The sequence below is a fragment of the Dichotomopilus funicola genome (genome assembly GCF_033296635.1).
Source record: "Dichotomopilus funicola strain CBS 141.50 unplaced genomic scaffold C8A04scaffold_49, whole genome shotgun sequence".
NCBI lineage: Eukaryota > Fungi > Ascomycota > Sordariomycetes > Sordariales > Chaetomiaceae > Dichotomopilus > Dichotomopilus funicola.
The window spans coordinates 97,161-124,569 of NW_026944070.1; the positions used below are offsets into that span (position 1 = coordinate 97,161).

Below are 27,409 nucleotides of genomic sequence, written 5' to 3' on the forward strand. Positions count from 1 at the left end.
CCATGCCTACCAAAGCACCCAGCGCAGGCACCAAAGTAATCTCATCTCACCCTTCCTCCACCCACCCCTCCTTCCTCTAACACCCGCAACTCAACTCTAACACAACCTGTTTGTACCAGGTCACAACGGGTGAAAACATCCCCGTAACCCGCGAAGCCACCGGCCCCGTTGCCTCAGGCTCGCTCGCAGCCGAGTCAACCGCCGAGGGCGGCGGGTTCGCAGCCAACAAACCGGCATTGGAAGGTCAGGAGCAGGGACGTAGAAGGCAACCCCAGCAGCAACCACAGCACGGCAGAAGTACCGTGAGAAGGACAGGAGCAGGAGATACATCAACCTCGCTAGGCCTCGAGAACCAGCAGACATCCCGTGGAGCCACCACTGGCGACAACACTGGCGGGGGTACGCGCCACACCAGGAAGACAGCCGGTGCCAGCGAAGGCCCTACTACGTCCTCTGCCCAACCAGCCACGGCCCCGACATACGTCGCCAGCCAATACATCCGCAACCCGGCCGGCCCGCATGGCAAGAACCTGCATGAAGGAGGGTTTGAAGGGAGTGGGACGGCGGAGGGAGCGTTGCCTGAGCCGGGGAGTATGGAGGATCCTGGGAGGGCGGCGTTGGGGTTGGGGGTTGGTGGGACGGCGAGTTCGAGAAAGGGTATGGGAGGGGGTGGAAAGGAGGAGGAAGGGACTGGGTCTGCCTCGGGGGGAGAGAAGACATGGTATACGGCTTTGGGGGACGAGGATGCGTAGGGTGAGGGTTACGGGGCTATAGAGTGAGGGTAAAAGTGTTTTGTTTGGTGGGTTGGCTGAGGATGAGGTAGAGAGAGTTCAAAAGTTCATTGACCACAACGGACAAGTAACCTCCCGCAACTTCCCATATACTAATAGTAAGCATTTAGTTGTCATGTGCGACATATTATCAATTAAACGTTAAAATCCTCCCCGCATTAAATATTACTTAACCACCCCAACCCCTCAACCCCGAATTCCAACCGCACGTCTTTGGCATCATCCCGCCCCGGGTATCTCTCTTCTTTGACAGACGGCAATGACGACAGCTCGGTAGACAGCCCCCGCTTCCAACTTCCAACCGTACACACACCCGCGACCCAGCCCTTGGGTTATCCATCCAAATAGCCCATTCTTCCTTCCGTCCAAGGATCAGCTCAATCTAGATAAAAAAAATCCTTCAAAGCAGAACAGCCATAACACCCGCAACGGCCGCCAACACACCACCCGCGTTCAGCGCCAGATCAGCCGCGCTGTTCGTGCCAGTCGCGCCGCCGTTACCCGACGTCGTTCCCGTGGGCGCCTGCCCGTCGGTGTTGGTGGCAGTGGCGTCCGTGGAATCACCGGTGCTCTGGGCCGGGACACCAGCGGTCGTGGATTTGGCTGGGGCGGCGGTGCTGGACGAGGCGAATTGGGTGGCGTAGCTGCAGAAGATGTCGCGTTGGCCGGCGTCGTTTTCTGCGTGGTGGTGTTAGTAGTTTACGTCCAGGGGACGAGAGATTGTGGGGTTGGGGAAGGGGGGTTTTACCGAGACGGCTGTCGTTGGGGCAGTTGTTGTAGCAGCTGGAGTGAGAAAGGCGTGTTAGTTAGAAAGCCAGAGAGAGAGAGAGAGAGAGATGGTAGAGACGAGGGAAGCCTACGTGAGAATGTTCTTCCACGACTGGCAGAGACAGTCGTAGTCCTTGCCGTCGCAAGTGGCAAGCTTAGCCTTCTCGGAGCTCAAGCAGGACTCGACAATGTAGTCGGCACCGCAGGCCGAGGAGGTCTGGGCCATGGCCGAGGAGGCCAGGACGGCGAGCGAGAGGAGTACGGCCTTCATCGTGATGGTGGGTGATGTTAGGTGTGTGTGGTGTATTTAGTGTGAGATGTCGGTTTCTCAGAAAGGTCGTATGAGGACGAAAAATGAGAGAGCAGGTCGATCTAGTTGCTGTCTCGGTGCGGTGTTAGCTTGTTTGGCAACGGACACGAGCGAGAAGTATGCACGTCGAACACAACACAACACACAGACACGACAGGGACTAGGGGAGGGGGGAGATAATACAACAACGAAGGCCGGAACGAGAGGGGGGTTCTTACACGGCACAGCGAAGGACCTTACGGGCAACGAAAATGAGAGTAGCGAATGTGAGCGTAGTGTAGTGAGGCAAACCGGAAAGAGACAAACAGACAAGACGTCCCGCGAGAAGGAGAGCGCGGCAGCGAGCTCTTCAAGAATGGCTGATGGGGGAAATGAGAGGCGCGCTAGCCGACCTAACACGGGCATGGCGCCGCCGCATGCTAGTGTAGGGGTCGCGGATTCTTCCAGATCGTAGCCGACGTGCCCCTGCTAGCTCGGACTCCCCCAATCGAGCCAAAATGCAGCCATCCACCAATCCAGCAGGACGCGGCGTGGCCTCGCGAACTGCTTGTTCAATCCTTTCCGGAATGCATTGTGATTTTTGGGAGGCTCAAAATCCCCTCTATAGGCATCCTACCGCCAAATCTAAACCGGGGGCGGCGCGGATCTATTTTTTGCTCGATGCCAACGACTTGACCTGGGGTAGCATCGTGACAATTTCAAGCGGCGTGGAAGAAAAGGAATCTCGTCAGCTGCAACTGTGCTCACAGCTCGAGTGACCTCTGCAGCGAGGTCCCCACTATATCTCCGCTGCAACCCCACTGATTCGCCAATCGCCCGAACTAACTGCCACGGGCCGCTCGTGCCTGCAGCCAAAATGCAGGAGCTCCCGCCAGAGCTCTGAGCTTTTCATGCAGGTCATGCCACTCATTCAGCCCGGAGATGCGTCTCCCTCTCAACTGTCCTACGCAGGAACTGCACGACCTGTTCCTGCGTATTGGAAGACCGAAGCAGAAATAAGAGGTCTCGGGGTAATTCAGACGGTCTGTGATGATTGTTCCAGATCCCCCGTTTGGAACGAAGGCCCAATCAGGGCGCATCGGTTGTTTGAGATCGCCAGAACATGCACATCAGCGGGACTGGCCGATCCGGGGTTGGGATCGGGGTCGGTCGAGGCCGCGGCCAACGGTTACCGAGAAGGATCACCAAGACGCCGGGTTTTATGGCGACGAGGTCTGAAGATGCGACGACTATCCGTAGTCAAGGAGACAATAGCAAAACATCACATCCACGACAACCCCCCACGTCCCCCTGCACAACTGTTTGATCGAGCCTTAGGACCTGATCTTTTCACCTCCTCTTCCCCTCCTCAATCTCCTTCCTCAATTCCTCATTCTCCCTCTCCAACTCCACCACCCGCGCCTCGATTTCCTCCATCCCCTCCGCAGCGCCGACACTGACCTCCTCGATGATCTTGACCAGCCGCCACAGCCGCAGCACAATCACGATGGACGCAATATCCTCCACAATCCCGCGCGTGGCCACGTCCACGCCAAAACTAACCAGAATCACAAACGCATCAAAACAGTGGAACCAGTCGCGGAAGTATCTGCAACGCAGTATTAGTAACGAAACTAACAGGATAGGTCAGCAGATAGATGAGAAGGTAGTCATAGAAAAAAGAGAAAAGATAAAGAAAAAGATAAAGAAAAAGATAAAGAGAAAAGATAAAGAGAAAAGATAAAGAGAAAAGATGAAGGGGAGGGGCAACAAACCCCCACCCAAAAGCCCAAACCGTCACCCCCAATTCTCCCACAAAAGCGCAACTAAACACCAACGCCAGCGGGTGCAGCACCTCCCTCGTGCCGCCCACCCACCCCGGCACTCCTTCTTGTGGATCGTCCACCTGTCCCCCTCCTTTGCGTAAATCACACGCCAGAAGAGTAGCAAACAAATCCACCAGAATGGCTACCACGTCGAGCGATACGAGTGTCAGGATGAAATAGTGCTTGGCTCGGGTCGAGAGGAGTTCGCGGGCTTGTTGACGAAGGCGGGCGTGGGCGGATTCGGGGGGTGAGGGGGAGGACCATGGGGAGGGATCGTGATCCTGCTGTCGTTCATGTTGTCCATCGTCTTCAACTTCGGGGTGCGGGGCTAAGAGGGGCCGGGAGAGGGCGGATGAAGAGGAGGGCATCGTTTGTTGTTAGGGGGATGAAGGTGAGTTGACGGGGACGTGAGGGTAAGGGGGTAGGGTACGGCTGGTTGAGGTTGGGAATGAGGGGCGCAAGAGGGGAAAAGGTTGCTGGGTTGGACTCGGACTTTGACTTGCTCCCGAAGTTAAGCAGGTCAGTGTCTTAGTATATCGTTCCACATCGCGGAGAATGATGGCCTCGTCTTGGAGATATCGACTGAAGGTTATTCGGCTGTCTTTTGCCAATAAGAATAGGAGCTTCGCCCATCGCCATATCAACCAATAGAATTAGCGAGAAATTCCTCACCGCATGTCGTGTGACCAAAACTACTCAGGTGGACGAACCACCAAGATCGACAATCACGAACGTATTTCTCACAAAATCAAGTCCACCGCAGTCGTATGGTCCATGCCTCTTACGGGACAAATATTGTAATACTCTCGTAATGTTACACACAAAGGAGCCGCCAACATGCCTCCAACGCAGGCCATACAAAAGAAGTTTACATACATAAAAATGTAGAAGAAAAAAAGCGAGAATATCATGCCGACTTGTGTGGTGTGGTATCAAGTAAAACGCCCGGATATGCTCCTTCTAGTAGGTGATGATAGCTTTGTGGCGCCCTCCAACCACCTCCGGTGTGTGCATGTGTGTGTGTGTGTGTGTGTATGTATGAGTGTGTGTGTGTGTGTGTGAACGCGTGCGTGTGTGTTGTGTTGATGCGGGTGATGATAAACTCCATATTCCCTCCCCTCCCAATGCCCATGCGCTCCTAGGAATGCGAATGCAATTCGAGAAAAGTCCGTTGTGCCTCCCATTCCTCCCGCAAAGAAACAGAACCAAAAAAATTACAGATCCGCTCCCCTCCTACAGCTAGTCCGTACGAAAATATGATTCATCACTCCGTCATGCAAACCGCCCGCGTTTCCCTCCGCCCCCAAACATGTCCCGGCCGTTCCCGTATTCAAGGCTCCCGAGGTCGAAAATCTCGGCTAGGTTTACTTTCCGTTTCTGCCCGGCTCCTCGTCCTAGCGCAGCCCGGGCGCCTGTCCGTCCATTTCGATTCCTCCCACTCCGTGATCCAGTTCGGGCATTCGAGGGGTTGATGTTCTGGCCGTCGGAGAGGTTGAGGTTGGCAAGCCGCGTGGCTTCGTCGTGTGGATAGGGATGTGATGTTTGGAAGTTGAACGAGTCTTGTGTCGGAACAGCCATGTCGTATTCCTCCGTCGAGGCGCTGGGCGGGAGAGGCACAGTCACCAACGTTGGTGGTGCCGATGCATCCCTCGTGACTACCTCATCTTTATCTCGGAAGCGCTGTCGTGCCGACGCCGGGGTCGCCCGTTGCATTTGTGGTGACGAGGGTGGTTGGGCATCGGATCGCTCTGCTTCGTCGTCGCTTTCGAGTGGTGGTGAAGTTGAATCTCGCCCTTCCATCCGATCCGTCGCCCATTTCCGAACCCTTTGTGCTTCCCCAGCCTTTAGTCCGAGGCTCTCTTTGTCAAGGAAGGCGAGCAGGTCTTCCAGGCAGTCGTGGTATCCATCAGCCCGTGACTTGGCCTGGGCCTGGGCCGAGGTCTTGTAGAGCTTTGTGACAGAGAGGGCCGCCGCCTTAAAGGCGTCCAGCAGCTCGTTTCCTTCGACACTCATTCTAGGGATCTGTTGGCTCGGTGGGATTGCAGGTAGTGGTGTATGCACGGCTTTTCGCTCCTCCCAAAAATGTTGCGTTTGTTTGCTACTTATCGTCCGTCGTCGTCGGCGTCGTCGTCGGAGGAGGAGGGATGGACAAACAGTTTCTCGACTACCCTGTGACTGGGAGACTGAGGGGTTTTCACTAAATCGACAAGACCCAAAGCGGCGGGTGTGGGCCGAAGCGGAGCAAGCAGCGGGACGGACCAGGTTGCGTCTCCGAGGCGACCGTTGTTGTTGAGTGGGATGCTTTCACGGCTGTTCGACTCCTGCGCGATGGACAGGAAGGAAGCAGGTGTTCGGTCGTTGCGTTTGTTCCGGGGCAAAATTGGGCTTTGTACCCGTGTCCGTTGTAATAACGCCAACCCAGTGTTTCGTCGCTGTGTTGTCAATCGCTGCAGCGCTGTGTTTGGTGCATCTTTGGCTCATCAGCCCGGGAACGCTGCAAGATTGGCTGCAGCCTATGATGAGCGCCGCGCTGATGAGATTGGTTACCCTATGCGGAAAATGTGGGGTCGCTGCACGTGTTTTTGTGGCCTTGGCTCGCCCCATGAAAGAGGCCATGGGCAAAACTGACCGAGACAAACCTGACTCCCTGGCAAACGGATTAAACACAGTCAGACTGCGAGGGGGCGCATGCTAACGGGAAACGACAGCGAGAATCAAGTTAACACTCGATAAAATTCCTCAAAGCAAAAAATGTGATGGCAAGAGCTTAGGGTAGCTTGAGGGAGCGTGGGTCTAGCAAGTCAAAGTTGAAAACTCGCGTGTGAGGTCTGTGGTTGATGTTGTCTTCCGCAGACATGGCCGGCAAGGGCGGATCGGTAAACGTTATCTAAGGCCATGGTCAAACCAACTCGGGCATCTCAAGGCTTCTGGTTGCCGAGTGCTAGGTTATAGATATTGTTGATCAACCTTAGACGCATGACATTGTGTCTTGTCTCATTCTGTGACTTCATCAACGGCTCAGACCCCCCGCTCTACTTCATGCGAGTACGGATACTCAGGCTGGGCGACCATGCCCAAGTGGATCATGGAAGTACGGATACCTGACGAAGACTTGAGTGGTTAAGGGAGGAGAGTGCGAGGAAACATCTGTGTGGTGCAGGGCCGTCTCCAAGTCCCATTTCTTGTAGCGGAACCCGAGTCGACCGCCTTTAATCCCCTCCGCTGTATGGAAGCTGTGATTGGCTGAGAACGCGGTTTAGACCTTTTTGGGGTCCCTCAACCTCAGAAATTCGCACCCTGCAGAACACCAACCCATCTTCAACCACAACTCTTCCAAATTCTTCTTGTTCCCGTCGCGATTCGCCGCCACCAGACCCGCCGTCATCGCGCAAACGCTCTCAACCATCATACGGACATCTCCACGTCGCGCAGAGCCACTTACACCCGAAAGCGCGTCTAAGTCGCGTACCGCATATCACCCGCACCCACGCTTGACGCTCAGCGAAGAGCACCGCAAGCCGCCATGGCCCCCCGTTTGCGGCAGAGCGGCAACGACACCGACGCGTCAATGCCCGACGCGCCGGAACAAGTGCAACCAGTACAGGCCGCAGACGACATGGTAAGACCGTCTTCGCACATTTTAGTTGGACCCCTGACGAGCATTCTTGGTTTGGTGGTACTGACCTGAGTCGGCTAACTTTCGATTTGCCCCAGGAGGTCGACGAGACACCCGACTACACCGATTCCGACACAAACCCTAACACCACCGCCAGCAGTGTCATTGGGGAACCAGTTCAAGATGGCCGCAAGAAGCGCTCAGAAGCCAACCAGCTACGTAGGAGTATCTTTGGCAAAAAGCACGATCGGCTTGGCGAGTCAAAAGTAGGTTGCAGCTTTACTAGGCACCATCCCGTAGCCTGTTTCTAACCTCCATCGTTTTCCTTTTCATAGGAAGATGATACCCTTCGTCGATTCCGATACCTGCTCGGCCTCACAGACCTGTTTCGCCACTTCATCGAGACGAACCCGAACCCCAAGATTCGCGAGATTATGGCCGAGATCGACCACCAAAATGAGGAAGAAGCAAAGTCGAAGAAAGGCGGCGGTCGTCAAGGCGGAGCTACTAGCGAGAGGCGCCGCCGGACCGAAGCTGAGGAAGATGCGGAGTTGCTCAAGGACGAGAAGCACGGCGGGTCTGCCGAAACGGTTTTCCGCGAGTCCCCTGGCTTCATCCAGGGTACAATGAGGGACTACCAAGTTGCCGGCTTGAACTGGCTGATCTCGCTCCACGAAAACGGTATCTCGGGTATTCTCGCCGACGAAATGGGTCTCGGCAAGACGTTACAGACTATCTCTTTCCTTGGTTACCTCCGGCATATTATGGGCATCACCGGCCCTCATCTCGTCATTGTTCCCAAATCCACCCTCGACAACTGGAAGCGGGAGTTTGCGAGGTGGACGCCGGAAGTCAATGTGCTCGTTCTGCAGGGTGCCAAGGAGGAGCGTCAACAGCTCATCAACGATCGGCTTGTGGATGAGAATTTCGACGTTTGCATCACCAGTTACGAGATGATTCTCCGCGAAAAGGCCCATCTCAAGAAGTTTGCTTGGGAGTACATCATCATCGACGAGGCCCACCGCATCAAGAACGAGGAGTCGTCATTAGCCCAAGTGATTCGCATGTTCAACTCGAGAAACCGCCTTCTCATTACTGGCACGCCTCTCCAGAACAACTTGCATGAACTTTGGGCTCTTCTCAATTTCTTGCTCCCTGATGTATTCGGAGACTCGGAAGCCTTTGATCAGTGGTTTTCGGGTCAAGATCGGGATCAGGACACCGTCGTCCAGCAGCTGCACCGCGTGCTACGACCCTTCCTGCTCCGTCGTGTCAAGAGCGATGTGGAGAAGAGTCTGCTGCCCAAGAAGGAAGTCAACGTCTACATTGGCATGTCGGAGATGCAGGTCAAGTGGTATCAGAAGATTCTCGAGAAGGATATCGATGCGGTCAACGGTGCGGGCGGCAAGCGGGAATCCAAGACGAGACTTCTCAACATTGTGATGCAGCTCCGGAAATGTTGCAACCACCCATATCTGTTCGAGGGTGCCGAGCCCGGCCCGCCCTACACTACCGACGAACACCTCGTGCATAACGCCGGCAAAATGATGGTCTTGGACAAACTGCTGAAGAGAATGCAGAGTCAAGATAGCCGTGTCCTCATCTTCTCCCAGATGAGCCGTTTGTTGGATATTTTGGAAGATTACTGCGTGTTCAGGGGGTACAAGTACTGCCGCATTGACGGTAGCACAGCGCACGAGGACCGTATCGCCGCCATCGACGAGTACAACAAGCCAGGGTCCGAGAAGTTTATCTTCCTGCTTACGACGCGAGCCGGTGGTCTGGGCATCAACCTGACAACCGCCGATATCGTTGTCCTTTACGACAGCGATTGGAACCCGCAGGCGGATCTCCAGGCCATGGACCGCGCCCATCGTATTGGTCAAACCAAGCAGGTGGTCGTGTATCGTTTTGTCACAGATAACGCTATCGAAGAAAAAGTCCTGGAGCGTGCAGCACAAAAGCTCCGCCTCGACCAACTTGTCATTCAGCAAGGCCGTGCCCAGGCTGCGGCCAAGGCTGCGGCAAACAAGGACGAACTGTTGTCTATGATCCAGCACGGCGCGGAGAAGGTGTTCCAGACCAAGGGTGCGTTCGGCGATCTGGGTGAAAAGGGCAACAACCTCAATGACGACGACATCGATGCTATTCTCCAGGCGGGTGAGTCACGCACTAAGGAACTCAACGCCAGATATGAGAAGCTTGGTATCGATGACCTCCAAAAGTTCACTTCGGAGTCCGCCTACGAATGGAACGGAGAGGATTTCGCCGCCCGCAAGAAGGATATCGGCGTCAACTGGATCAATCCCGCCAAGCGTGAGCGCAAGGAGCAGTTTTACTCGATAGATAAGTACTATAAGCAAGCCCTGCACACTGGAGGCAGGACAGCCGACGCAAAGCCCAAGGCGCCCCGTGCGCCAAAGCAAGTCCCTGTTCACGACTACCAGTTCTACCCGCCACGGCTACGGGACCTCCAGGATAGGGAGACGGCGTTCTACCGCAAGGAGATTGGGTACAAGGTTCCTCTCCCAGATGGTGATGACGACAACCTGTCGGAACGCGAGGCCGAGAGGGCGCTTGACCAGCAAGAGATCGACAACGCCACCGCGCTGACGGAGGAAGAACAGGAGGAGAAGCAGACACTGGCTCAGCAAGGGTTCGGCGACTGGAACCGACGCGACTTCCAGCAGTTCGTCAACGGCTCCGGACGCTACGGGCGCCAGGACTATGACGGGATCGCCCTGGAGGTTGACAGCAAGACCGCGCAAGAGATCAAGGCGTATGCCAAGGTCTTTTGGCAGCGCTACACCGAGATTTCGGACTACACCAAGTACCTCAAGGTCATCGAGGATGGCGAAGAGCGGATGCGCAAGATTGAGCACCAACGCAAGATGCTGCGCAAGAAGATGGGCCAGTACCGCGTGCCGCTGCAGCAGCTTAAGATCAGCTACTCGGTCTCGACGACGAACAAAAAGGTGTACACCGAAGAGGAGGACCGCTTCCTACTCGTGCTGCTGGACAAGTATGGCGTCGACTCCGAGGGCATCTACGAGCGGATCCGCGACGAGATCCGCGAGAGCCCGCTCTTCCGGTTCGACTGGTTCTTTTTGAGCCGCACGCCTACTGAGCTCGGCCGCCGCTGCAATACCTTGCTCACTACTGTTGTGAAGGAATTCGAGGACGTCGGCACGGCCAAGTCCAACGGCGTCAACGGCAAGTTCAAGCGCGAGCTGGATGACGAGGAGAATGATGAGGATAGTATCCTCGGTTTGGCCCCGGCCAAGAAGAAGAACAAGGCCAACGGTGTTAAGGTAGGCCGATCACAACCTCTCTTAACTTTCCATGTTGAGGAATCTACCCAAACTAACCCATCCCGTGTTATAGAACAAAGCACTCGACAACGTCAAATCCACCACAGGCAGCAAAGCCAACTCAACCTCGCCGTCGCGCGCGTCAAGCGTTGGGTCTACTAACTCTGCCGCACCTGCTAAAGGCAAGGCGAAAGGCAAGAAGAAATAAACAAACGGGGGACACAAGATCCAGGAGGAAGCGGCCCAAGTAGATTGAATGTCTGAACATAGAGGAAGAGGTGTTGGTAGGTTCGCCGCTTTTGGCATGTTGGGCAAGCGTCGTTGACGGGGGGTGTGGTTGTTGTTTCTTTACCTTCACTTGAGTCTAGCTGTACATTTTGTCCCCTTTTTTTCCATCCTTCGTTTTGCCCCCCCCTTTTGGTGGCAGACACGTTCCTCACTTCAGATTTGAGGGCGGATGCTTGATCGGTGGTTGCTAGATTGGGATAAGAGGGGAAGGGGAGGAGAGGCGTTTAGGGGTTGTGCTTTTCGTTGTTTATTATGGAGAAGGTAGAGAGAGAAAGGCAGTGGGAACTCTTTACCTAGATGGTGTGTGAAATGAGGAAAACGAAACAAACAAGGCTTTATCCCGTCCGTGCCTTGTAGTAGAAAACAGGGGAGCAAGGAGAAAGTGATGTGGAAAAGCAAAAGCATTCTGGTGGTGTTGCGGACGATATACATAATACACTGCTACTGTTCATTACGGCTTCCCATGTCTGGTGTGTATAGGGTATCAATCGTCTTTCTAACGATCACGTATTACGGCGAATTAAGACAACCATAAACAGACGAAATACACGCACCGCAAGTACACGAAATCTCAAGAAGCTGACCCAGCAAATGGAAGAACCGAGTTTCTTCTTTTTCGTTATCTCCGTCTAGTCTTTGGGGCCGTTGCCTGTCTCTTCTTCCCCGCTTCCTGTCGCCTGCAGATAGATAGAAGATCCCTGGCCCGTCCCCCAACGAAGTTGGTTTTCCCTGAACGCCGTTGAAAATGCCCGAACCGCCCGCTACCTCCGGACTTACCCTTACCCGTCTAGGTGAGTAAATCCAGACAACGAAATCGCCGACCTTTCCCCATCCTCAAAGAGAAAAAATCACGCCATCGCCGTCGCAGCCGCCGCAGCCAACTTGTTCGCCCTCTCGCGCTCAACCTCGTACATGAAATCATAGTAACCTTTGTCGAAAGCGTGCACGCGGACGTAACCATCCTCACCACCGCTGGCATAGCCCTTGCCGGTGGGGTCGGCAGCAACGGTGTTGAGCGGACCGAAGTGACCACGCACGCGGCCGATCTCGTCCTCGAAGATCTTGTGGTAGAAGCGGGCCTCGAACTTGCCCTGACGAGCACTAGTCGTCGTGACATCCATAGCGGCCTGGCCACCACCGAGGATGACAAAGTCCTTATTGGGGGCGATGGCGGCGCTGTTGAGCGGGGTGTCGGTGGCGTAGCTCTTGAAAACTTCGAGTTCCTTGGCGGAGATAAGCTGCGGGGGGGAGAAAGTGCAACGGTTAGCGTTAGATTCTTGGAAAAGGGGTGTGTGGATGAATGTATGCGGTTGCGAACCTTGGCGGTCTTGTCTTTTGAGGAGGTGATGAAGTATGTGCGGTCCTGGGACCACTGGAGGTCGGTGATTTGCTGGTTGAGCTCGTGGATGGGGAAGTTGTAAAGCAGGTCGCCCGACTTGCCGTCAAACTGGGAGATGGAGCCGTCCTCGTGGCCGGCGATGATGTACTTGCTGAGGTAGCTCCAGCCGGCGACAGTGGCCTTGCTCTCCTCGCAGACAATGGTCAGGGCCTTCTCGTCAGTCTGCTCGGCCTCCACATCGATCTTGACGTCCAGCACGACAATTGTTCCCATGTGGCCCATGCGCTTCTCGGTCACGCCCAGCAGCTGAGTGCCGTCCTCGTTGAACTCGACGCGCTTCACGGCGGTCGGGAAGTCCCAGGTCTTGAGGCACTTGCCGGTCTTGATGTCCCAGAGGCGGATGGTGTTGTCGGCGGAGCCAGAGGCGAGGATGGTCGAAGTTGGGTCGACGTCGATAGTCCAAATGGCACCCTGGTGGCCGCGGTAGGTTCCAAGACGCTCGCCATTGTGCGCAAACCAAACGCAGATCTGTTGGTCCTTGGAGACAGAGAAGATGAGGTCGCCGTCCGGGTTGTATCTATGGGGGGGCGGTGGGAAATAGGTGGTTAGGACGCGAGAATCTCAAAACCACGAGTATCCAACCAAACCATCCGTAATCGTTCTTGTCCCGGGTGTAGTGGTGGGGGGAAAGGGAACCTACCTGACTTGGGTCAGGGCACGTTCGTGGCCCGACAGCAGGATGGGCCTCATTTTGGCGGTTGCGTAATGAAGCAAGGAGGGGATCGGTCGCGAAAGTCTCGTTTGCGGGCTGCCGGTTTTAAAGGTTGTAAAATCTCGGCAGGGGAGTGAGTGTAGATGGATTTCGGATTGCGGGCTGTGGTCAGGGAGCTATTGCGGGGCGGCTTTCCTTCGCAGCGGCGGATGGATTTGGGCGCCCAGTAATTTTTCTGTCCCTCAGATTGTGCGTGACACCGATAAGCCGGCCACAGCCCATCGCGGGGCGGTTTGCTGCTCCACCTCCAGTGACTCTTCAGTGGAGTCATCGCTCCTTCCTACAGGGGTCCTACCTGACCGCCTTCTGTATTGGGACAGGGTCAAGGAGGCCATCAAAAATAATTCTGAAGCACCAATCGAACAGGTCACCTGTAAACTCCCAATCGAAGCATCAATCGCATTCGTTCAACTCAACTTCCCTTGCAACAGTCGATGACTCAACTCGCGACTCACAACCTCCAGGAACACAATGACTGGTCAATAAGTCTCTAAAGATTTTCTCTCGGAACCACGTAATTATTTGTTATTTTATCTTCATTTCTAATAAAACGGTTGAAACTAGCCTTGACCCATGCCCATTGCGGTACAACCGTATGCTCACACGACGAACGGCGGTTTTCCCATTCCCCGACACGGGAGCTCCCTGACCTTGGGTTTCTTTAACGCCTTCTAACCGGCTGGCGATTCCTCGAGCAGTGTGCGACTCTGAAAGCCTTCCAATTTTCTAGTCCTTGGCCACGGACGCCAGGGCCGAGACAATAAAGCCGGAGCCAGCAGTCCAACATATGCGGAAGAAGGCTCGGCACAATGGATTTCTTAATTATATGAAAGTTGTTACGCCGTAGTTGTATTTTGTTCCATCCCGGGTTCTCGACTGTAGTCTATTTAACGTCCCTATACCCTTGGTCGACACGGCTAAAATACTACTCCCCGAAAAAGAAAGAAAGAAAAACAACAGAAGAAAAAACCAAGACAAAAAAACCGGCCAGCTGGGGACTGATCTCCACCCCGGAGGTTCTACCTTCCTTTCACACTTTCCCGCTCTCCCACGTCTGTAATACATGGAAGCCCGGTATTTGGCCGCTCAACGTCCACCCCGCCAGACTACTCAACTAGGCGGTAAACAGTTGTTACTTGCTTCAAAATAACCAACAAGCAGCTGGCAAGCAGCAAAGAATCCGACACTGGCTAGGTTTTCCCATATGGATGCGGTACAACACAATCATCAGTTTTGAGTCATGACTCTCTCACACCTGGCCCGGAGAATTTCAGTCCCTGAAACCGGCTCAGCGATCCGGGCCGGCGCTCTACAGCGGTTGAAAGACGAGGGCCAATACCCATCGAAGCAGGCCGGGTTCTCAAGTTTAAGGCTCAGACGTGTTCATCACAGTGGTGCAGTCTTGGGGTTAGCAGCAGCAACATGTGACGCGGACTTCAGCGTCGGCGGAAACAACGCTGCAAGAGCCGACAGTCGGCGGTCTCTGTCGGCTGCAGGTGGCCCCGCTGCCCCGCGTTGGTGTCTCGCTCCATCAGGCCGCGGGGCTCCATCAGCGTCGAACCCTTCAACCCCAAACTCGATCCTTTCGAGGCCCAACGAGAGCAGTCTGTGGAGAGCTCACATCAGCGGCGCTATTTTGAGTTTCCCCCGCTCTCTCAGCTCTCCATCCGCACCAACTTCGGCTCACACTCATAGTCGCCGACACTATTTCAGCTTGGCGGCCGGAGCATCGCCTCGAGAAGCAGCGTCTGCACCAGAAGGACCCCCAGAAGGACCCCCATCAGAGCCAGCAGCCATGACCGCGGCAAAGATTGACGGAACGGCAATTGCTAAGAAAGTACGCGAGCAACTGCGCGTCGAGATTGTCGAGAAGAAGAACGTCAACGCACGTTTCCAGCCGTCCCTCAAGATCATCCAAGGTGCGTGCGCGCGGGTGTTGCATCCCGTCTTTTTTACCCCTGAGTTGACCCAAGTATTTTGATATTTGTGACTAAGGCTAACGAACTGCCGGCGCCACAGTGGGAGACCGTTCTGATTCTTGTAAGTTTCCCGCGCCGCCTCATGCTATGTTTTTCACTGTCCTCTCGTCCTCTCGTCCCCTCTCCCGTTATCCATTCTATTCGCTTTTGTTTTTACCCCGCCGTTTCAGAGATGAGATGGCAGTCACACGCAGTCACACACACCGTACACGCGCGGGGTAACTAACATCGGACTCCCCCGAAGCAACTTATGTACGCATGAAGTTAAAAGCCGCTGAGGAGGTATGTTCCCATCATTGCCCAAAGTTACCCTCATATCCGGAGATATCTCGGCATTTCGAGGATACTCACAGCAAACCTAGTGCGGCATATCATGTGAGCTCATCAAGTTCGACGAGTCGGCCACTGAGGCCGAGCTGGTTGCCCGCGTCGTCGCCCTCAACCACGATTCGACGGTGCACGGCATCTTGGTGCAACTCCCTCTTCCCAAGCATGTCTCTGAGTACAATGTCACCTCGGCCGTTGCGGGCGAGAAGGATGTCGACGGCTTTGGCACTCACAACATCGGCGAGCTAGCCAAGCGCGGCGGCCGCCCCTTCTTCATCCCCTGCACTCCCCAGGGTGTCATGGTACTTCTTCAGGAGGCTGGTGTCGAGCTGGCCGGTAAGAACGCCGTTGTGCTCGGGAGGAGCGACATCGTCGGCAGCCCTGTTAGCTACCTGCTCAAGAACGCCGACGCTACGGTGACCGTCTGCCATTCCAAGACGAAGAACCTGGACCAGTACCTCAAGAATGCCGACGTGCTCGTCGTCGCCATTGGCCAGCCCGCTTTTGTCAAAGGCGAGCAGCTCAAGCCGGGCGTTGTTGTCATCGATGTGGGCACCAACTACATCCCCGATGACACGAAGAAGTCGGGCCAGCGCCTTGTGGGCGACGTCGACTTCGAGTCTGCCTCCCAGGTTGCTTCCCACATCACCCCCGTCCCCGGCGGCGTCGGCCCCATGACCGTCGCCATGCTTCTCAAGAATGTTGTGGACGCTGCGACACAGTCGTATGAGGCCGAGAAGCAGAGGCACATTGTGCCTCTCCCCCTGAAGCTCCTGGAGCCCGTCCCATCTGATATTGCCATCTCGCGTGCGCAGGCCCCCAAACCCATCACGCAGATTGCCAAGGAGATTGGTGTCTCTCCCTCCGAGCTGGAGCCGTATGGAGCGTACAAGGCCAAGATCGACCTTGACCTGTTGCAGCGCCTTGATCATCGCCGGAATGGCCGCTACGTTGTCGTCACGGGCATCACCCCTACGCCGCTGGGTGAGGGTAAGTCGACGACCACCATGGGTCTGGCCCAAGCACTTGGTGCCCATCTTGGCCGTGTGACGTTTGCCAATGTGCGCCAACCCAGCCAGGGCCCGACCTTCGGGATCAAGGGTGGTGCTGCCGGCGGTGGTTACAGCCAGGTCATCCCAATGGACGAGTTCAACCTACATCTGACGGGCGACATCCACGCCATCACCGCTGCGAACAACTTGCTCGCCGCGGCCATCGACACGCGCATGTTCCACGAGAGCACCCAAAAGGATGCTGCTCTTTACAGGCGTCTGGTCCCTGCCAAGAACGGCAAGCGTGCGTTCGCGCCCATCATGACGCGCCGTCTAAAGAAGCTGGGCATCGACAAGACGGATCCCGACTCCCTGACTCCTGAGGAGATTACCCGGTTTGCTCGTCTTGACATCGACCCGGAGACCATCACATGGCGCCGTGTTCTCGATGTCAACGACCGTCACCTGCGCGGCATTATCATCGGTAACGCGCCCACGGAGAAGGGCCACAGCCGCCAAACCGGTTTTGATATCTCGGTCGCCAGTGAGTGTATGGCCATCCTTGCGCTGAGCACCAGCCTGAGCGACATGCGGGAGCGCCTTGGCCGGATGGTGGTGGCCAGCTCCAAGAGCGGCGACCCCGTCACATGCGACGACATCGGCGCCGGCGGTGCGCTCACGGCCCTGATGAAGGACGCCATCAAGCCGAACCTGATGCAGAGCTTGGAAGGTACTCCCGTCTTCGTGCACGCCGGCCCCTTTGCCAACATCAGCATCGGCAACAGCTCTATCCTGGCCGACAAGATGGCCCTGAAGCTTACCGGGACGGAGCCGGACGAGGACCACGCGGCCAAGACCGGCTTTGTGGTCACCGAGGCCGGTTTCGACTTCACCATGGGCGGTGAGCGGTTCTTCAACATCAAGTGCCGCACCTCCGGGCTCGTCCCAGACGTCGTCGTCGTGGTAGCCACCGTCCGCGCCCTCAAGGTGCACGGCGGCGGCCCCCCCATCGCACCCGGCGCCGCCCTCGACCCCGTCTACAAGCAAGAAAACGTCGAGATCCTCCGCGCCGGCTGCGTCAACCTGGCCAAGCACGTCGCCAACGCCAAATCCTACGGCGTCCCCGTCATCGTGGCCATCAACAAATTCTCCACCGACACCCAAGCCGAAATCGACGTCATCCGCGAGGAGGCCATCAAAGCCGGCGCCGAAGACGCAGTCCTCGCCAACCACTGGGCCGAAGGCGGCAAGGGCGCCGTCGACCTCGCCCGCGCGGTCGTCACAGCCGCCGAGCAACCCAAAGACAACTTCAAACTCCTCTACTCCCTCGACGGCACCGTCCAAGAACGCATCGAAAAAATCGCCCGCGACATGTACGGCGCCTCCGCCGTCGAGTTCAGCGAGCTCGCCCAAAAGAAGGTCGACACCTACACCCGCCAGGGGTTCGGCAACCTGCCCATCTGTGTGGCTAAGACGCAGTACTCTCTTAGCCATGACCCGGATCTCAAGGGCGCGCCGACGGGGTTCACGGTGCCGATTCGGGATGTGCGCATGGCGGCTGGCGCGGGGTATTTGTATGCGCTAGCGGCGGATATTCAGACGATTCCGGGGTTGCCGACGGCGCCGGGGTATTTGAATGTTGATGTGGATGCTGAGACGGGGGAGATTGATGGGCTGTTTTAGGGGGGTTAAGGATATACCGTCAGAATCAAAGTCCCACCGCCCGAGAGTACAATGGGAAAGGTATGGGGAGTGCGTAGCAGTTATAGAGTCTTTAATTGTTGGGTTTTGAGATGGGTAGATGGGGATATGTTTCCCCATAAACCAGCGAAACCAGCGTGGCAGATGGCATTTGATTGATCAACTCAGACAAGCAAGCAAGCAAGCAGGCTGTTCTGTCTGGGGGTGCGTGTTTTAACACATGGCGCTTGGGATGGATAACTTGGGTGTATGTGTGCGTATGTGTAGGGCGATGGGTCGGTTCGTCCGTCGGCAGGCGAGTTGAGTAAAACGGGGGAGCAGAGCAGAGCAAAGCAGGAGTATCTAGACGACGCTTTATTAGCTAAGATAATCGCGTTTGTTAAATAGATTTGGTTTCGTGGTCTCTGTCAAGATACCACAAAGAGGGGGCATGTCTTGATACCGTAATCACCTCGTTTATTACACTACACTACACTTAATTCCTTCCCTCCATGCTACCTAATATGCTAACCTAACCAACCGTTTACCCCTCCCTGTTCCTTTCCTTTCCAGACAGAAATTATACCCTTTCCGCATTACCTCTATCGCCATCACTATCCAGTACAATGAATATCTTTTTATCCTGTCCTGTCCTGTCCTGTCCGATCCTTTGCTCCTAGTGTACAACACAGGCCATATAGGCCGAAATAATAAAGTTTTTCAAACGTAAAAAGAGTAACAACGGCAAAACAGAGAGAAAATTGACAAAAAAGCAACGTGGATGGATATAAGAGGGGAACCAAAAACAACAAAAAACAAAAGAAGAGCCAAACAAAGTGAGATGTTACATAGTAGTACAGGTATGGTATCATGGGGCAAGCAAGTAGCCTCGCAGGAAAGGGGGTATAGCAAACTCAAGGAAAAAAAGAGAGAAAAAGGGAAAACAGAAACAGGAAAAGAAAGGGTTAAGTAAGATGGATGGGGGAATAAGAAATACATAACCCGTCAAAAAGACGTCGTAGCTCCTCCTTCTTGTGTACGTGCCAATGAAAGAAACCACGTCGTAGACCCATCCATAAGGACATATATCTGGGGTAAAGCGTCGAGAAGGAAATGGGAATGAGATGGAAGAGAAGGGGAAAGAAAAGAGGAACCCCCAAAAAAAAGGAGAAAGATGTCGAAAGCAGGATAGAGAAGAGCAGTGGGACGGTTCAATCAAAACCACCGCCACCCAGCTCCCTCTTCCACCTTCCCCAACACCCCAACAGCATCCACATACAACCGACTCCGACACTTCGATCCCAACCCTGCATTCCAATTCCTCTGACGATCACCAGCACCACCACCAACACTCCCATTCCCATTGCCATTGCCAGCATCATTATCACTGCTGCCATCATCGCGGCCAGCGCCAGTACAATCGGCCTCTAACCTCCTCCGCACCAGCGCTACCACGCCAATGGCCGCGGCCGCGTTAATTTCTAACCTGGGGCCCGCTGCTGATGTACTGCTACCGCCTGTGGCTTCTTCCAGGTCGAGGTCGAGATCGACGGTAGCGTCAAGGTTGGTAGACGCGATGTTGCGGAGCCAGGTGAGGGCGGTGGATTCTTGTTTGGTGGTGGTGGGTGTGGGTGTGGGTGTGGGGGAGTTGATTTGGGGGGAGGGGATGGCGCTCGAGGATAAGGAGGGTGATGAGGAGTGGGAGTATGGATGAGGGCGGGAATGAGACAAGGGAAGGGTGAGAGTCATAGATGAGGAGCTGCCGGTTGTGGTTGATGCTGTGTTGGTGGTGTTGCGTGATCCGCCGGCCCGGCCCTGGATGTAGCTTTGGGGCTGGTTCTGGGTCTGATTCAGATGCGCAGGAGAAGCCGAGTGCGCGAAAGCCCAGCAGATCAAGGCACAGACGTACATGGCCCAGTAATCCGATATGTTGATGTTCCAACTGGAAAAGGAGAGCGAGAGCGACTCGTAGTCCGGTAGCTGTTCCTCGTACCCATAGTAGGAGGAATTCTGCTGCTGCGCACTTGGCAGGTGACCCATAAACCCCAAGATCGCGCGAGCCGCATGGACAGTAGCCCGAATGACACTCTTCCCGCTCATGGCAGCACCGACCCACGCTCTCAAGCGCTTCCGATGCTCGAGGAACGACGCCTCGGGTATGCCCTTTTGCGAGAACACCCACGAGTCGCCGCTGACGGCGAGCAGGTCGCGCAGCGGGGTGTGGTGTAGGGCTAAATAGGTCTGGCCGATGGGGCAGGTGGGGAAGAGGGTGGCGATGCGCTCTTCTGCGTCGAAGGAGAAGGAAGAGCTGATCATCCGGGCGTTGTGCTGGGGTGGTGGGGGGTGGAATGGGCCGTGGTGATAGTTGTGAGGGTCCAGTTCCGGGCATGGTGTACTCCCCGGCGAAAGGGATGTCGTACGAGGAGATGATGACAGGAAGCCGCCGCCCTGGTTGCTAACGCCCCGGCTCGTGGGGGTCAAGTGCTGGGCGAGAACGCTGAGGATGATCATGCGATCGGGTAGCGACCGCGCGGCCACGCCGTCGGCTGTGAGGTGCTCTAGGGACGGCGGGAAATGTTCGGGCTGCAGAGCACCCGGGTCGGCAGCTAGGATGCTCACCCATTCCTCCGCCGACCCGCAGGCCCACAGTTCGGTAGCGCGGCCGAGCAAGGGGATGAGCTGCGTGCTGAGGTCGGTGTCCTGGACGCGTCCTTGCTGCTGGTAGACGGCAGCGTGGATGTCGACAAAGATACAGGCCGCGAGCAGGCGCCGACGGGATTCGGTGTCGATCCAGTTGTGCCATCGCTCGTGCACCGAGAGATGCTGTTGCTCTGCGGCGAGCATGGAGCGGTCTAGGAGAGCCGGATTCTGGTACAGAGCCTGTTGATTTACACCGCGTTGTGAGCATGCCTGTCCCGAAGGAGGAGGAGGAGGAATAAGAAGTGTAGGTGGTGCAACGGCAGAAGAAAACGAGTCGGAAAGAGAGTGAGAAGACGGCAAAACAGTGGCTGCTGGTACTGGAGGGCTGCGGTGGATAGGGGCAAAGAGAGAAGACCATGATGATGACGATGACGACGGCTGCTGAGTAGTAGAGGGCGAACGAGAGTAAGAAGAAGAAGAAGCATTAGGATTAAAATTACTACCCCCGGCACGGGAGAACCCGAGAGCCAACGACGCATCCGACGGAGAAGGAAAAGAAGACGTTTGTGCCAGAGAAGGAGAAGAAATAGCGTTCGCCGCAGCCGACGACCGGAGCTGAGAAGAAGGAAAACCACCCCAAGGAGCACCCTGCAGCGGACTCAAGTGCCGCAGGGCAAAAGGAGACATGGCGGTGGCAGTATTAGAAGAAGAATGAGAAGAAGAAGAAGAAGAAACAGAAGAAGCAGTAGCAGAAGCGGAAGCAGCGGTAGTAGAAACAGTAGTAGAAACAGAGACAACAGGAGCGGCCGTGGTAGGGGTGGTAGCCATGCCATGAACCGAGGGAGATGAAGAAGGAGAAGAAGACGAAGACGATGCGGTGGAAGAAGAAACAGGGGACCAAGCAGTGGTGTCGACGAGCCATAATCCGCCGACGCCCTCGGCCGCGGTAGCCACAGCGGTATCGACCGCAGAAGCGGAAGCGGAAGCGGAAGCGGGCGCGGACGAGGACGGCAGCGGCGTGGAAAGAGACCGTAGAGCATCACTCACCCTCGAATACAGAGACTCGAACGGCCCGGAAGGTCGGGTCACGGCCTTGCGGCCGCGGAAGCGTGCGAAATGCTCGCACAGGAGGATCGCCTGCATTGTCTGGAGGCTCCATTGGGGGATCTATTGACGAGTGTGTCAGTCATTGTATGTAACAAAGAAGTTGAGGAGAAGTGATAGAGGATAAGGGTTAAAGGAGAGTGGATAAAGAACTCACCCGTTTAACCTCCTGCCACGCAAACTCATGCAACACCGCACCCTGCGCGCGGTCCTCGGCACTATCCAACCCCTGCGTAGCCACAGCCGCCATCGCACACCTTAACACATCCTCCGGCGCGGCCTCAAACGACGTGCGGTGCACAATCGGCAAATCCGGGTCCACCCTTGCCCAGTACACCTCAAGATACCGCGGGATCGCGGCCCGAATGGGGCCTGGCAGCGGGATGGTCATGCCGACGCCGCCCGCCGTGGTCAGGTTCGTCGTTGTCGAGCAGCGCGCGCCGGGTAAGGCGGGACTACCGCTGCCGCCGAGAGCGGCCAGGTCTGCCATGTCGGTGATGATGCTCCCCCCGTTGCCACCCCCGTTGCCACCCCCGTGATGACTGGCGATTTCAACGCCCGGGCTGACGGCGGAACCATAACCCGCAGCTAGACTGCCGAGAACGCCGAGGCCTTCGAGGGAGGCTTGGGACACGAGCAGGTCGTGGTGCAGTTCTAGCATGGAGTCTTTGCGGCGGTCGTAGCCGCTCAGGGGATCGAAGTGGGCGGGCAGGCGCGGTGACGTCGCGATCATGGTTTCGGAGCTGTGATGGCTGAACGCATCAAGAGGAGGGGTCCGGGCGCGCAGGGAGGGTAGCGAGCCGCTCTGCTGGTGCTGTTGCTGGTGGTGATGGTGGTTCGTTCCTGCTGTGGTGTATCCACCCATCACAGGAGACGAGATGCCCTGGGCGCCGCCAAACGCATGCTCCGAGGCTTGATGGCCCGGGTACGGGTTCACAAACATGGGTCCGTGAGCAAGAGACGGAGCCGCGTCGTTGCGGGCTGACGCTGCGGTGGTTGCGCCGGCACTGCTGAGATACGGCGACCGGTTCCCGCCGCGCGGCGTCATCATCGAGGTCAGCGGGTTCCGGGAGGAGACATCGGACAAGGGCGCCGAGTAGGTGCTGTCGGTGGCGGCCGACGACGGGATGGGCGACGAGGTATCGCGCAGGTCCGGCAGGTCGGCGACGGTGGCATGGAGGCTGGGCAGCTGCAGGCTCTCGGTCACGACGTAGAGGGGCGCCGGCGTGTGGGTGTTCCGGTGTTGCTGTTGGGCTTGTTGTTGGTGGTGGTGCTGGTAGCCCCCGGCGTGGAAGGGCCGCGTGGGATTGACGATCGAGACAGTGGGCGAGAAGGGCGAGGCGCGGTGGAATCCTTGCGGCGGGGGTTGCGAAGCACCTCTATAGGACGAGGCCGGGGTTCCGCCTTCGTGGTGCGGGAGCCTTCCCGTTGAGGCAAATCCCGCCTGTTTCACTGCCGCAGCCGAGCTCGGGGCGGATGGTAACTCCGTCTCCGTGAGAGAGGCCGGCAGCCCAGAGCCCGGGGTTCGGGGGGTCCGCGGAGACTGTTGGACCTGCTGGAAGGACAGCGAGGGCGATGGCTGCGGGCTATGGTGTGATGAACCCGTTTTGGAAGCAGCGTCACCGTCGGTCTCGCTAGAGTTCAAAGAGCATTAGTAATAAGCACATGCACGCACGTGTTCACCGTACCGGAATTACTAATACACGTACTGCTTCTGCTGATGCCGCATCAACAGGTCGGCTCGATGGAATGCCCGGTCGCAGCTCGTGCATTGGAACTGTGGTGCTCCGTGGCCCAGCTGGTGGCGTCTAGAAACAGGAGAAGACGAATGTTAGTATCGTGGCCGTTGTAGGATGTCTTCTTGTCCGGTATTCTCTCTCACCTCAGGTGCTCGGCCCTTGTAAATGTCTATCATATCCGTTAGAACAAGAGGCTTCAAAGGTCAAACGAATGCTAGCGGGACAATGCTTTTCTCTCTCACCTTGATAGGCCGGCAAATATCACACACATGGACCGGTAGACCCTTCTTCGCCTTGCTCACCCGTCCCGTCTTGGGCGTGTACTTGGGCGTGTACGGTGTGGGTGAGACGTGAGGTGGAGGAACAGGCCGTTGCAGGCCCGCGTTGCTCACGGTCGAGGCGGAAGAGGCGGATCCATAGCGTGAGCGGTCCATTGGGTCGTTTGCTGTGTTGCTTGGTCGGCGTGACCGCTTGCTGGTCGTCGTTGTTCCCGCCTTTGCCTTTGCTGTTGCTGTTGCTGTTGCTGTTGCTGTTGCTGCGGGCGCAGAACCCTGGGCCGCAACAGAGACGGGGTTCGGGGCCGACGACGGGCTCGAAGGGGATGAAGTGGTGGTGGTGCTAGCAGACGCACCCTCTCCGGCTCGAGGTCTCGGTGTTGGTTTTGAGGGCCCCTCTTGCTTTGGTGTTGTTTCTAATGGCCCGACGACGACGACGGAGACGGGCTTGGGTTTCTTGGGTGAAGCACCGTGCCGTATGGTCTGGCCCGCGGGGGCGGCTGGGTTGATATCTTGCTCGACTTGGACCGGGCCGGGGCTGGTTGTGCTACTACTCCCTCGACTGCCCTTCTCTACCGGCTTGGGCGGCGTCGACGGTGGTGGTGGAGGAGGAGGTGGTGGTTGTACTGCGGGTGGTGGTGCTCCTGCTTCGTAAGACTGAGACCTACCCTGAGCCGGGACCTGAACCGAGACACCAGAAGGAGTAGACGGCTTGTCGTCGGGGGACCGGTCCCTTTTATTAAAAGAGGGGAGGGGACGACGGCCGGCTGTGGTGGTGTGGTCGTCGGTGACGTCCATAATAAAGCTGAGGCTAGCCATGGTGGGCAGCAGGCGTCAAACCGTGACTCAAAATGGAAAGTCAGACGACACACACCAAAAGGTGGGAATACACAGCCCTGTTGGACTTGTGCTTGAGACGAATGGGGGATGCGGGATCGCGGATGGGGGATGGGGAACAAGCGCCAGCACGCGCGACAAAGACACCCGGCCCGCGAGAACGGCTGTACTATGGTACGAAGTGAGGTACAAAGTACACGCAGTACACGCAGTACACGCGCGGCTGCAGAAGCACGCGGGGGGCGGAAAGACAAGGGAGGGTGGGGGAAAGAGGGGAAAGGGAAGGGGAAGGGACTAGGACAAGGGGGGGAGGGCAGAAGCAGAGCAGAGCAGCGCAGTGCAGAGCAGCAGCAACAGCCACAAAAACGGGTTGAGTGACAACGCTAATGTTTGGGGATGTGTGTTGGAGGAGACAAGAAACAACAAGCCTCTCAGCAGTCGGCCGGGAAGCGGTCGGGAAGACCCAGGGGTAGGGGGGGGTACGGGACGCGGAGGGGAAGAAACTGTCCCTGTTCTCCTCTCTGCTCCCCTGCTCCCCTGCTCGCTGCAAATGACGGACACCCGGCCGTCGCCCGTGGGCCGTCAAGCAAGTCGCATTGCTTTGCGTGTGTGCGGTCTGTGGACGGACTGCGCGGCACGTCTGCGGCGCCGTTGTCTTCAGACGGCCCACAGGGCGCACGCCCACAACGTAACGCTCCTGGGGAGAAGTCGCGCAGCGGGATTGGGAGACGTGGGATGGGTCGGCATGACATGGGATTGGGGGAGGGGGAGAAGCACTGAATTCCAACGCAGCGTTCTTGGCACCCACCGGCAACCCTCGCAAGGTCGCAGAAAGAGAGAGGCTTGGTTTCTCTTCTCGGCCTGTTTGGGAAACCCCCCTGTCGGCTCGGCTGCTGCAAGGTTCTACATGCTGCGTAGTAAGAGAAGTCAGAACACGAGCGAGGGAAGCAAAGTGCTTCTAACAATACATACTGCAGACTGCAAAGTAGAGCGGTGTGGACGGGGGAAAGAAAGGTACGTACTGCGCAGAACATTCTCGGTGATGGCGATGACAAGCAAGGGAAGTCGACCCAACACATGGTGGACTGCCCTGTCCGGGTAACTCCATCACATCACACCTCCTGAACTCTTGTGAAACACCCGGCTGCCGGACCTGAGATCTTGCGCCTGTACCTTTTGCCGCAACGCCGCAATTCTCCTCAGCCGCAGCGCCTCGAATGGAAAAGGGCTTGGCTCCATCCTGGAACTCAGACGCACCTACGAATAGTGCACTGCGGTACTAGCAGGAGGCTTTGGTAAGCTACCCCTGGGCTTATTGACAAATCCGCCCAGTGCACAATATCAAGACCCGGGGTAGAGAGACGTCGATTCCAAACCCTATCAGTTGTGTGTGTTCAGAGAACCAACGGTTTGTCACTGGGGAGGGGGGGTTATGCCGTGCATTCCAGGCGAACGTGATCTTTTGATTGTGTGTGTGTGTGTGTGTGTTCCTATTTCGTCTCGCGGCCCGGCCGTTGGTTCCGATCTGTTAGTTAGTTGTCTTACCCCGATCATCGGGACGCGCAGCGGTCGAGTACGGAGCTGCATGCACCGGCGGCAACATCCTATCCCCAACAGCGTGACGGCCCCGATTTCAGCCGTCCGGGCGGGAGCGGAAGGATACCGGTTGCATCACCTGCATCACCATTTTCTCCGACCGACCGATCCAGCAACTTCGCATAGTACCTGCCAAAGTCGTGGGTAGCTCGCCGGCACCGAGCCAACACAGGACCTTTCAAGAACGACGTAGATACCACGGATAATTGGGAAGCAGTGTCCGAGTGCCGGCGCCACCGAGAGTATTCCGGACGCGGTCCTGCGGTCCTACACTACAGCGCTAGAGTTTGTGACGGCCAACTCCGATGTGGGAAGGGGGGTTACAGCGATGAAGATGACCGCATCAGCGTCCAAACTCTCTCAACCCCAATTCCAAGTGTCACAATTGCCCCCTCGGGAGATTTTTGAGGTACCTGCCCCCAAACCCCGACGAGGGACACGCAGTCGCCGTGGGGAAGCACCAGAGCGACTCGTGTACGAGCTGGTCGCCCTAAACTCTCTTAGGCCTTGCTTGGCACGCTCTCGACGAGTCCGGTCTGTCCGAATATTTTGCAGCCCGTTTGAGGTTGATCGCAGCGCATGGGCCAGACGAACCAAGGGGGGACGGGGAGAACGGAAGCGTTGAGGTGTGAGGGGCTGGGGGGGGGTCTTCGCTGGCCCCCATTGGATAACCGGGGTGCTGCGCCGCATGCTCGTGAGATCCTATTTTCGTTGATGCTTGTTGCCGAGCCCGACCGCCCGACGGTGCCGACTTGCTGATGGAAAAAATTTGCTCCAACAAAGAATCCGAGCCATGCAGAAATTTCTATCGAGGTTGTAAATCGCTGACCGCCAATAAGGAGCCTCGAATGAAAGTTCTTCATGACCAATCTTCCGTGTGTCGGTTAGGAAGGGAGTGAAATCACAACGCCGAGAGCTCCAGTTTTCCGTCCTAACTCCGGGCGACGGGCAGCAGAGCTCACCGACTTTCCCAAACCAGACAGTATTCAGGTGGGGCAGCCAGTCCAGCGCGGCAATCAACAAGCGATGCTAAGCGCCCAGGCGCGAAGGGCTGGGCCAAGAACCGGTACACTACTACCTAACCCGTGCATTGAGAGTCTTGGAAAAGGTGGTCAGAAGTAGATTGATCCAACTTGGCCTGGCCCGTTCGGAGAGCAATCGATACTGCCGATTTTCAAACGCAGTTTCGAAACGCAAAACGTGGAGACTGCGTCTGCTGAGATGCTGGTCGGACGGGCGC

General features: G+C 56.6%; 8 protein-coding genes across 8 annotated transcripts; 3 read left to right on the forward strand and 5 right to left on the reverse strand.

Annotated features, from left to right (window-relative positions):
• Positions 1-2: 2 nt before the first annotated feature.
• C8A04DRAFT_38580 (uncharacterized protein) lies at positions 3-752 on the forward strand (the record flags this gene model as incomplete). Its single annotated transcript, XM_062784276.1, has 2 exons — positions 3-35; positions 120-752. 2 exons carry the CDS (start codon positions 3-5, stop codon positions 750-752), a joined length of 666 nt encoding a protein of 221 aa, XP_062635432.1.
• Positions 753-1,191: 439 nt separating this feature from the next.
• C8A04DRAFT_38581 (uncharacterized protein) lies at positions 1,192-1,830 on the reverse strand (the record flags this gene model as incomplete). Its single annotated transcript, XM_062784277.1, has 3 exons — positions 1,192-1,469; positions 1,540-1,574; positions 1,652-1,830. 3 exons carry the CDS (start codon positions 1,828-1,830, stop codon positions 1,192-1,194), a joined length of 492 nt encoding a protein of 163 aa, XP_062635433.1.
• A 1,368-nt stretch (positions 1,831-3,198) lies between these two features.
• On the reverse strand, positions 3,199-4,042 carry C8A04DRAFT_38582 (uncharacterized protein; the record flags this gene model as incomplete). The annotated part of the gene is made up of 2 exons (XM_062784278.1): positions 3,199-3,457; positions 3,624-4,042. The coding sequence occupies 2 exons, from the start codon at positions 4,040-4,042 to the stop codon at positions 3,199-3,201; spliced, it is 678 nt and encodes a 225-aa protein (XP_062635434.1).
• A 904-nt stretch (positions 4,043-4,946) lies between these two features.
• On the reverse strand, positions 4,947-5,687 carry C8A04DRAFT_13578 (uncharacterized protein; the record flags this gene model as incomplete). Its single annotated transcript, XM_062777769.1, has 1 exon — positions 4,947-5,687. One exon carries the CDS (start codon positions 5,685-5,687, stop codon positions 4,947-4,949), a length of 741 nt encoding a protein of 246 aa, XP_062635435.1.
• Positions 5,688-7,197: 1,510 nt separating this feature from the next.
• Positions 7,198-10,809, forward strand: C8A04DRAFT_13537 (SNF2 family N-terminal domain-containing protein; the record flags this gene model as incomplete). Its single annotated transcript, XM_062777754.1, has 4 exons — positions 7,198-7,293; positions 7,389-7,556; positions 7,626-10,601; positions 10,675-10,809. The coding sequence occupies 4 exons, from the start codon at positions 7,198-7,200 to the stop codon at positions 10,807-10,809; spliced, it is 3,375 nt and encodes a 1,124-aa protein (XP_062635436.1).
• A 928-nt stretch (positions 10,810-11,737) lies between these two features.
• On the reverse strand, positions 11,738-12,978 carry C8A04DRAFT_30324 (WD40-repeat-containing domain protein; the record flags this gene model as incomplete). Its single annotated transcript, XM_062781336.1, has 3 exons — positions 11,738-12,127; positions 12,208-12,805; positions 12,929-12,978. 3 exons carry the CDS (start codon positions 12,976-12,978, stop codon positions 11,738-11,740), a joined length of 1,038 nt encoding a protein of 345 aa, XP_062635437.1.
• Positions 12,979-14,795: 1,817 nt separating this feature from the next.
• Positions 14,796-17,981, forward strand: C8A04DRAFT_38586 (formate--tetrahydrofolate ligase-domain-containing protein; the record flags this gene model as incomplete). The annotated part of the gene is made up of 4 exons (XM_062784279.1): positions 14,796-14,919; positions 15,020-15,040; positions 15,224-15,261; positions 15,342-17,981. 4 exons carry the CDS (start codon positions 14,796-14,798, stop codon positions 17,979-17,981), a joined length of 2,823 nt encoding a protein of 940 aa, XP_062635438.1.
• A 1,212-nt stretch (positions 17,982-19,193) lies between these two features.
• On the reverse strand, positions 19,194-24,555 carry C8A04DRAFT_13522 (uncharacterized protein; the record flags this gene model as incomplete). The annotated part of the gene is made up of 10 exons (XM_062777750.1): positions 19,194-19,285; positions 19,397-19,485; positions 19,552-20,858; positions 21,666-21,785; positions 21,880-23,356; positions 23,432-23,530; positions 23,605-23,630; positions 23,704-24,012; positions 24,166-24,283; positions 24,395-24,555. The coding sequence occupies 10 exons, from the start codon at positions 24,553-24,555 to the stop codon at positions 19,194-19,196; spliced, it is 3,798 nt and encodes a 1,265-aa protein (XP_062635439.1).
• Between the last annotated feature and the right edge of the window lie 2,854 nt (positions 24,556-27,409).